The sequence below is a fragment of the Ochotona princeps genome, chromosome 4 (genome assembly GCF_030435755.1).
Source record: "Ochotona princeps isolate mOchPri1 chromosome 4, mOchPri1.hap1, whole genome shotgun sequence".
NCBI classification, from domain to species: Eukaryota; Metazoa; Chordata; class Mammalia; order Lagomorpha; family Ochotonidae; genus Ochotona; species Ochotona princeps.
Window position 1 is genome coordinate 32,186,290 of NC_080835.1, and position 10,868 is coordinate 32,197,157.

At 39.8% G+C, this 10,868-nt stretch overlaps 1 protein-coding gene across 1 annotated transcript in view; it reads left to right on the forward strand.

The window, feature by feature from the left end:
• CCDC34 (coiled-coil domain containing 34) overlaps positions 1-7,747 on the forward strand; it is a 29,520-nt gene extending 21,773 nt beyond the window's left edge. Inside the window, exons 4-6 of the mRNA XM_012927102.2 lie at positions 4,520-4,678; positions 5,141-5,282; positions 7,248-7,747. Of these exons, the coding sequence (XP_012782556.2) occupies positions 4,520-4,678; positions 5,141-5,282; positions 7,248-7,462 (516 nt within the window). The 3' untranslated portion in view covers positions 7,463-7,747. The remainder of the gene's footprint in view (positions 1-4,519; positions 4,679-5,140; positions 5,283-7,247) is intronic.
• The last annotated feature ends 3,121 nt before the right edge of the window (positions 7,748-10,868 follow it).

The following is a 10,868-nucleotide window of genomic DNA, read 5'->3' on the forward strand; positions in this document are numbered from 1 at the left end:
ATTGGCTGGAGCTGAACCATTCTGAAGCCAGCAGCTAGTAACTTCTTCCAGGTCTCCCATGTGGTTGCAGGGTTCCAAGACTTTGGGCTGTCCTCAACTGCTTTCCCAGGCCACAAGCAGAGAACTGGAAGGAAAGTGGAGCAACTGGGATATGAACCCGCACCCAAATGGGATACCAGTGTATTCAAGGCGAGGACTTTAGCCACTAGGCTACCATACTGGGCACCAGGCCCTGTTTTTTTAGTTTTTAATATTTGTTAGTACTATGCATTTTTGGAGTATTCATATTTGACTTTTTTCTCAGGTGAACAGTTAACTTTGTTTCTGATGTGATCTTGTAAGTTCCATGTCTGATTTTAATATGAGTATAATGCAGGGGTCTCTAACTGAGCTTGGATATGTTCCCTTTTGAAAATTAATTTGTTTAGTTATTTCCTTCTTAAATATGTGATAAAATATGCCAGAATGGTTTACAAGAAGACAGTTATATAGCTAATTCTTCATTGTTTTAGCAAGTGGCATATTTTAAGGAGTTTGTTTTTTTTAAATCTATATTTTATTTTGTAATATATACATAGTTGAGAAGAATGTATGCCCATGTGGGCCACTGATTATGGTGAGGAGCATTGAGGTATGGAGGAAGTAGAATGAGACAAATTTTTCTTTTTTTTTTCTTTTTCTACTGTAACTGCTGGTACAGGAAGAGAGTGGCCGCCTCTCCTTGCTGCCAAACTACATCAGCACCCAGGGATGGGGGACAGTCATTTAGTGTCATCTTAGAGACCTTGGTATGGGGAAGAATGTTCCAAGGGTGTTGCTTGAGTGTTTTTGATAGTTCTGAGAAGTTGGTTTCATTGCTTCAGGGTTGAGAGAATCATTCCAAGGTCAATTGGTTGATCAAGTGTGCCTTAGTGCATCCACAGACCCAGGAGTATGCTGCAAAGCTTGGCCAGGAGAGATGTCCAATCTGTTCTGCTTTCCATCCTCTGACATGGCACTTGACTTCCTCTGCTGGCCTAGATGAGCTGGTTGTATGTCCGCTGTGTGCAGCTGGGCTTGCTGTCCACTGCACAGGCATCAGCAACTGAGGTACAGTCCCAGTATTTGCACTCAAAGGTATGACCACAGAGTCTGTAATTTTCTCTCTGGTCGGATTTTGAGTTCAGTATTCTAGTTTGGAAGCCCCCAAGAAACCTTGCCTGTGGTGACCCCAGACCTGACTCTTGTGTGTACCAGTTAGTGCAGGGTTCAGTTAATTCCATCATCATCATCAGCCTATGCACATACTGGTGAACGCAGTTGAATGTTCAGTTGCGCACTGCTCCCCCTACCCCCCTTCTGACAGACCCATCTCTCACACAAACCGATGGGTGCTGCATTCTAGCCAAACCCAGCCCATCACAATCCCAACTCTTCCACACACCAATGGACACTGGAACCTAGTTAGGGTGACTCCCAGTAACGCCACCAGTCCTGCCCCAAGTGCCAGTTCCTGCTTATGTCAGTATATGTAGCAGTCTAGTCAGGCCCTTTCACATCCCATCAGATTCTCATATACACTAATGGGTGCTCAGCCCAGCCCATCACCAGGCCTAGTGCAAAGGTGTGCGCATGGGTGCTATCGCCTTGTCTAACCTGACCTACCCCAAGCCCTGACTCTCATGCTCATCAGTGGGAGCTACAACCCAGCAGAGGAGTGCTGGCAGATCCCATACTAGGCCCACTTCCAGCCCTAGATCTTACCACTTGGCAGGGGGTACTGTGGTCCAGCCTGACATGACTTGTACCCCTTCTGGCACTTATCAGCAGATACTGTGGCCTAGCCTAAACCAAACTCCCTCCTTCCCACCCCAAGCCAGCTCACATGCAGGCCAATGGATATTAAAGGCCTGCTCAGCTGGTCTGCCCCATCTCAGTCAGCTTTCATGCTCACCAGAGGGGGCAGTGACCTAGCATGAGATCCCCTGAAGTTCCCCTAACCAGCTTGTCCCCAGCCCTGTGTCTTGTACTTCTAGCAGGTGCTAGGCCTGTGCTCAGTGTAGTCCACCCCCACTCCCATCCTTTGCATTAGCTTATGGGTGCTGGGGTCTTACCCCTGGACATGGTTCTCGGGTGCCCCCATGGATGCTGCAGCCTGGGCCAGCCTGGCCTTCTCCCAACCCCAGTTCCCATGAGTTTTGTGGTCGTACCTAGCTCCAACCATCACTACCTGCAACTGTTATACAAATCAGTGGAAATGCAGACTCCACAGGGGTGAGCACAAATATTCCCTACAGTATCTTCCCCCAGACCTGATTCTCTCATGTTCCAGTTAATGTCATGGCACAGCCTTGCATGGTCCATCCCCTTCCCTGACACACACTGGTGGGTACTATGGCTTAGCCCTACCAAGTTGACCCCCAGGCTGCCAGGTCTTGAATGATACCAGCATCCAGGTCTGCCACATGGTCTGATCCAGATATGCCCTCCAGTTTCCCCTCTATAAACCACCTAGTCTCAGCTGCCTCCTTTACCTGCGATTGCAGTGGCCTGGTACTTGGAAGCCCCGTAAGTCATACCACATCTGTAAAGTGCTATCTCAGTGGCCCTCCACTCTCACACATCCATTAACTCCCTTTCCTGAGCAATCCACAGTCCCCCTGCCCACTGGTTTGGACCCCAGGATCATCTTCCAGCAGGATCTTCTGGCCCCTGGTTTGGTGGCAGTGGCAGCAGCAGTACAGGCGTGGGAGCTGACTACCCCACATATCTTAAAAAAATAAAAAGAATAGCCAACTATACTGGCACACTAGTATAGTTAATACAAATTTGGTATTAACCAGGCCCAGAATGCCCACCAGCTACTGGCTCCTTTTCTCCTGGTATTGTAACACTTCCCTGGGTACAAGGCAACCTAGGCAGTTTCTTTCAGCTGGCGTAAGGAATTAATTTTTTAAAAAATTATTGTTACTTGAAAGGCAGGGGGGTGAATATTTCTTCTGTCTGTTGGCTAATATCCCAAATGCCCTCAACAGCCAGGGCTGGGCTGTGCCAAAGCCAGGAACCCAATACTTGAATACCTGTTGCCTTCCAGAATGCACATTATCAGGAAACTGACTTGGAAGTAGAGTAGCTGGGTCTTAAACCAACACTCAAATATCAGATATAGGAGTCTCAAGCGGTAACAAGCCACTATACCAAATAGCCACCCCTATGTGATTATAAGACAGATTAATTAATTTATAGTCAATATACATAAAGTTTGTAGTAATAGCCCTAATTAGCGCTCAACACTAGTGCTCAGTAACTGCTAGCTGCTGTAAATGAAAACGTTGTAAGGACCAGAGAGTTCCTTGTTGATGAGGTAGTAGAGCAGTCCTAAGACACAGGTTGAGTTAGATGTGTTATACAATCTTCTTCACTTTGCTGACTGAAGAAAGTCATGAAAGTCCAGCCAAGTTCTGTTGCGTTGCGTTTTCAGGAAGGGATCCTGTTTCACAGTTACTGGCTGCCTAGCCAGGGGCACATACAGCAGTTTAAGGACTCAGTCAGGCTCTGATTTTTAAGGCCTAGTTTTCCTACACAGTACTGAAACGTGTGTTACATGTAGGATGCCTTAATGTCTTGCACATTCCTTTCTAAGCCTTTGATGTAAAAAAAAAAAGTAGCTATGTTGTTGGTTATTTAGAATTTAGATGTATTGGTAGATTTTCTTGGGGAAAAAATTAGTTGTACTGTGTGTCATACATCAGTAACTTTTTTGTGAAGTATCAGTACAGATAGTAAATATGTAAGGTTTGGGGGATATATAGTCTCTGTTAATGAATATTTTATAGTACAGAAGTACTCATGACAGTAAGTATGCAAACAAATGAGTATTGCCACAAAACTATAGAAGTTTATTTGAAAATATGATTGGCAGGAATATCAAATTTGACCTTTAGGCCATAGTTTGCCTAATCTGGCCTCTATAAAAATTATGTATCTCTAAAAAAAGAAGAAGAAGAAGAAGAGGAATTATATAGACAGAGATTTGCCTGTGTACTGCCCCCTATATGCGAGATTTAATGGGTGTTATTTACTTGTTTTGCGAAACTAACTCGCTGATGGTGAAGATTTTTCTCGGTATTTGTATTGGCAAACTCTCCAGGAAGTGTGCATATTTGTGGCTTCTACTTTTCAGTGAGGGAAACAATGAATTTAAAAGATAATGTTTGGGATAATTTTTATTCACTGATTTACTCAACAATTCTCCGCTGAGTGTGTATTGACTCAGCACTGTCCCGGGGTCTGAGTATTTGGTGATGCCCGTAACCTTGTGTCACTGACCTCATGAGGCTTACAGCTCAGCAGGTAGCCTGTAAACAGGTAATTGCAGGTGTGTTAGATATCTATGTTCATAAATCACATTGTGATAACCATTGTAATACCACCTATTTTAAGAAATGGCTAACATTTAGACAGTTACTATGTAAAAGTCCTTCCTTAGATATGTATAATTATGGGTATCGCAATTAAAATTCTTCTATTTTTATTCAAGAAAAGAAAAGAAAGGGAACAAAAAATTAATAAAGAAATGGAAGAAAAAGCAGCAAAGGAACTGGAAAAAGAGCATTTACAAGAGAAAGCGAAAGAAAAATATCAAGAATGGTTAAAGAAAAAAAAAGCTGAAGAATATGAGAAGAAGAAGAAAGAGATGGTATTTTCTTTCTGCCATTCTAATAAGGATACATTGCTTTAATATTCATAGATACCAGCTAGAAATTTGAAACTATCTTAGCATAAAACAAGTGAAGCCATCCCATTTTTTATTATACTATTTAAGCTTGAGTTTGAATATACACATTTTTATGTTGGAAACATTATTTACTGATATTTTTCAGTTAAATGTATAAATTTTAACTGTTGTGACAAATAATGTTGTTGTATTATTAATTATGCATTTAAATTAGCATATATTCTTTCTTCCTAAATGTGATGTCACCTTAATGTCATCTCCTGATCCTAACCAAATTTTATTCTCAAATTTTACGAGTATGATTTAACATCAGGGCTTGTGAGCTATTTAGGTAGGAAGTACTGGGGGGAAAATCAGGGGCGTTTAAATAGAGAATCCAGTTACAGAGTATCCCTGGAAATTCTTTGGTCTTGTCATTTTAAGGAAAAAGAAAAACAACGACAAGCAGAATTACAGGAGAAAAAGGAAACTGCAGAAAAAAAATTTAAGGAATGGTTGGAAAATGCAAAAAATAAACCTCGTCCAGCTGCAAAGAGCTATGGTTATGCCAATGGAAAACTTACAGGTTGGTTTTTTTGTTGTGTGGCTTACATAAGTATGGTTTGCCAGAGCAAATGTTAAACATTTTGTTTCCTTATGACAGAAATAGAAGTGTATAAAAATTGTTTTCTTTCAAATTACTATTTTCCAAAGATTATGTTATAACACACTACAGTGCTTTGGAAATACTACAGATTTGTCATTGTAAATCAGATACACAGACACACACACACACACACACACAAATGCATACTCTTTTTAAAAGCAGTAGTTGCAAAACTGCAAATGTATGCTTTAATGGTTTCTAACACTAACAAGTCTGGTCTGCTTACATTTGATCTTGGGGAATGATAAGGCCTCACTTAGGATCTGTTTAAGTAGTCATTTTGCCTTCTCTCCCTCCATTCCTTTGTAAGGCAGAGCTTCTAATATTTTGGGCACTTTTATTAGGGTGAAAATAAGACAGCACATGATCCACACCCAAGATGATGGCCTTTACACTTGGTTTGATTATAAATGGTAATACACGTTTTTCTTTGTGCTTGTTGTTGGAAGCTCATACCTTGCTGGAAGCTGTGTTCACTTGTTTAAGTGATTTATTATTGAAAATACTCACATTCTGTTTTGTTCACACAATAGAACATATTCCAGACTTTGTTTTGACCAATTTGCTGAAGTGTGTGTTGACATATCTGTGCAGCCCAAGTGGGTTCCCGTGTCTGAGAGACACATTCCTGCTGTCAGGATTAGGCCTCTGGTGTGTCACAGAGGTCATCCATTACAGCTACTGAAGACAGTCCGCTCCTATTGTGTTGTTCCTTGCTTTACAAAAAAAAAAAAAAAAAGGGTAATAGGCAGTGGTTTTAAAGTAATGATTAGAGAGCAGAAGGAAAAGATTTAGTTGGGAGATTTAGTTAACTAAAAACTAGTAGAATAATAAGTTATTTTACTAATCTTTGGATTTTAAATATTAATAACTACATTTTGTAAATGCTGTGTTCATTTTAAATGTCTATATTTACATACATTTTCGTAAATTGTGGACTGAAATATACCTTATATATATAGTAATTAAAGGATTTTGAAATGTTTTGTTACTCTTTTACATGGTTAAGCACTTTGTATAATTCAGTAGAATGTTCCATAATCATTAATCAGAATTACAGTACTATTGTGAAATAGTATCAAGGAACAACAATCAAAAATTTCAGTAACACTAAATGAGAATCTTGGTTCATGTTAGCCACATATGCAAAATAATTGAAATCTTACCTATTTATTTTAGAGAGGGAGACAGTACTCCCATTTACTGTGTGTTCATGCTCACCCCGCCCAGGTGCTTGCAGTGCCTGGGAATGTGTGCCAGGCTGAAGCGGGGAGCCAGGAGCTAGCAACGCAAATCATATGGGTGTCACAAACCTAGCTACTTGGAACATTTTCTGCCCCCTAGGTTGTACACTAGCAGGAAGCTGGCTCAGAAACAGAGGAGCTGGGACTCAGACAAGGCACTCTATACGGGATGTGAGCTTCCCAAGCCACATCTTAACTGCCACTTCAGACGCTTACTTAACTGCAAAATAAAGGTTTTTTTTTTCTTTTTCCTGTAATATTCAGTGCATACAAGAGGAAACCATTATACAATCAATCATTTCCCATACTGAGTTAAAAAGGTGAAAACTTTGTTCAATTTAGTGCTTATAAAATTTGTTCTTTAGTAAAACTTTTTAAGGAAATTTTGTTTATATAGATTTTAACATTGGTATTTAGATTCTTAAAATTACCGTTTATGTTCTGACATTTAATGTAATGTCAAAACTGTATTTGAAAAGCGTAACTTTTAAAGAATAGTTGCAAGTTCAAATTTTAAATTAGTCAAATTGGTTTATCAGTTTATTTTACCATTTTGACAGTTTTCTAGAAATTTTTTGTTAATGGTTTCTTTGATCTTAAGAAATTTTTGATTTTTGTTTTGGTTTTTCAATAATTTTAGGTTTTTACAGTGGAACTTCCTATCCAGAACCAGCCTTTTACAATCCAATCCCGTGGAAACCCATCCATATGCCTACTCCTAAAGAAGCTAAGGATTTATCTGGAAAGAAGAATAAAAAACCTGTGATAAGTCAGCCATACCGGGCATCCTCTGTGATAATTCATAAATCCAGAAGCAATCTTTGCCTTGGAACTTTATGCAGAATACAGAGATAGCATATATGGGTAATAGCATGCTTTTTATCTGAAACTAATTGTTGCTAAAATCAATTTTTTTTTTTTTACTGCTCAATCAGTAAGTGAAAGTTTGATGTGATTATTGACAAGTACCAATTTTGTGCATTTGTAGTTCTTAGAGTTAATTGAGGAAGATATTTTCCACATTTTTATTTTTAGGAAACTTTCAAGGTTAGCCTTGGCATGTTGTTTCACAGGATACGTGACTAAATAACTAATGATTGTGAATGTATTTAGCTTATATTAAAACTATAACCAATGAAACTAGCTTTTCTGGCTTTCTTTCATACTCTATGTTACTAGTTTATGTTTATGAGTTAATATTAAAAAGGTTAAGCTGAGGGTAGGCATTTGGCACAGCGGTTAAGATGTTGCTGAAGAGGTCCACACCCCGTATCACAGTGCCAGAGTGACAGCTCTGCTTCTCATTCCAGCTTCACTGCTACTGCACATGCAGCTGGGCAAGAACCTGGGTCCCTGCCTCCCACCGAGGAGCCCTGGAATGAGCTGCAGCCTCCTGGCTTCAGCCTGCCCTGCTGCTGGCTGCTTTAGTGCTTGGAGAATGGACTGTTGGATGGGAGATGTCTGTGTCTCTGCCTTTTAAATAAGTAGTGTTATGATCTGCAGTGTTGGTCAGTACAAGTTAATGATAGTAGAATCCAGAAATAAAAGCTAAGCATTTAATAAGGCTACATTTTCAAAATGAGCATTTCTAAACTGTCTGTTTGAGATAACTTTTAGAAACATCTAAATGTTTAGAATGCTGGAGTAATGAAAAAACAAGCATCTTAATGGCTTTTGTTTTGTTTTTGTTTTATTTTTCACTTGTAGGTATTTTACAAATAACCAACTTGAAGCATGCTTTGTGATGAACAAATAAGGGTTGGAATACTTACAGTAAAGTCTAAAAGTATTGTTTTGGGGGCCAGGTGCAATAGCATAGTGGTTAAGGTCCTTGCTTTGCACACCTGGGATCCCATATGGGCACCAGTTCTAATCCCGGCAGCCCTGCTTCCCGTCCAGCTCCCTGCCTGTGGCCTGGGAAAGCAGTTGAGGACGACCCAAAGCCTTGGGACCCTGCATCCGCATGGGAGACCTAGAAGAAGCTCCTGGCTCCTGGATTCAGATTGGTTCAGCTCTGGCTGTTGCAGTCACTTGGGGAGTGAATCATCGGACAGAAGGTCTTCCTCTCTGTCTCTCCTCCTCTCTGTGCATTTGACTTTCCAATAAAAATAAATAAATCTTTTTTTGAAAAGTATGGTTTTGGGTTCTGGATCTTAAATTGATGTAATAATCTTTTTTTTAAGATTTATTTATTTTATTGGAAAGTCTGAATTACAGAGGGAAAGAGAAACAGAAAGACCTTCGGTCCACTGGTTCACTCTCCAAGTGGCTGCAACAGCTGGAGCGGAGCCAATCCAAAGCTAGGAGTCAGGAGCCTCTTCTGGGTCTCCCACGCGGTGCAGGGTCCCAAGCTTTGTGCTGTCCTTGACTGTTTTCTCAGACCCCAAGCAGGGAACTGGAAGGGAAGTGGAGCAGCCGGGACACAAACCAGTGCCCATACGGGAGCCTGGCACGTGCAAGGCAAGGACTTTAGCCACTAGGCTACCATGCTGGACCTGTTGTGTCATAATCTTGAGACGTATAACATTTTGTTGTACTTTGTAAAAATACTTATATGTTAGTTATAATTAGTTTGCTAGTTTTGAAATTCAGATTATCAGTGCGTTATTGTTTTAGTGCTGAAAATCTTGAACATTAAGTGATATTTTACTGACATTGAAATTAATGATCTTATTATAAATATAAGGGTAGTAGTCTAAATGCTTATTACTAAAATAGCACTCAGTTCTTTTGTTGAAATTTAAAAGTCTGTGTCCCTTTAGAACATAAATAAGAAATGAAAAAGTTGTGTGACAATCTGTATATCTATACATTTGTTTTGAGGTGATTCTTTAGGAGGTTTTGTTTCTACTAGGTTAATCAGCTGCCAATTGTTATGATCTGTGGTGTTGGTCAGTACAGGTTAATGATAGTATAATTCTGCAAGGGTATTGAGAGTTGCATCAAATATACTCCTAAGCAGTGACTAGTTGGATTTGGTGATATTTAGAGGCCTGACCAATGAGAACCTCTGAGATCCATGAAGTGTCCATGAAGTGTCCATATGATCATTCCGTTTGAGTTAATGGCCTTGCACAGAGAAAATGTAGAATTTGGACATCAATAATTTAGTCTGTAAAGAAAATATTTGGTATATATTTACCTGAATTCTCAGGGATTTGGATATAGTTCTGTTGAATAAATTTTCAGTTGAATAAACTTTTTCACAGAGATTTATTTTTGATATTGTAATCATAAAACTTCTCTGTAATCATAGTGACTTTTCAGTCATTAGTCATTTGTATTTAGCCTGGGTTGAGGAGTTTGAATTTCATGCTAATTGTAGTAGAAAGCAGGGAATTGATACAATCTGTGTTGTACTTGGAGATTACACTGACTAGTATGAGGAAATTGGCCTATTGGAAGCAAATAATGGAAGCAGAAATTTAACTGCGAGGATTTTGCAGTGTCAGACAAAGAAGTCATGATAGTTTGAATTAAGATGGTAGAGATCAAATTGACTTTTATTTTTGAAGTGGACCAAATAGGATAACAATATTTAAGTGTCAGTCTGAGAGAAGGAAAGACGGGTTATGATTTCTGCTTCGTTTTTACCTGATAGCAGAATGATGATAACTGTAACACAGGAGAATTGGTAGAAATGCAGAGAGGTATTTAATAATTTTGTCCTAGAATTGTTAGATTTATGTTACTGACTTAATAGCATGGTAGAGACAGTAGTTAAACTTACGTATCTAATGCTCAAAGGAGGAGACAAAGGATTGGAGACTTAATTTGGGCAATATCAGAATATAGATAAATTTCAAAGCATAAGAATTAATTAGGTGTTCCATTGAGAGTTTAGATAATAAGGAGAGTGCTGGAGGAGACACTGTGGCTCAGTCTGTAAAACCCTTGCTTGGGACAGCCACATTTCACATGAGTCTCTGGCTATCCTGTGCCTCCAGTCTGGCTTGCTGCTAACGCATCATGGAGGCAACACACGATGGCCCGGCTACTAGGAATCCTGACTCCCTGGTGGAAGACCCAGACGAAGCTGATGGCTCCTGGGCTTGGCCTGGCCTCGTCCTGGTCTTATGGGTGTGTGAGCGTTTGAAACACTAGGGGGAAGATTGATCTCTTTCTCTTGCTCTCTCTTTCTGCCCTCCCCTCATTCCATTTCTCCCTCTCTCTGTGACAGTTTGCCTTTCAACTGAGTAAATATGAGAAAACAATAAAAATAAGAAGAGAGGCTGAGCATTTCAATATTCAGACATCAGAC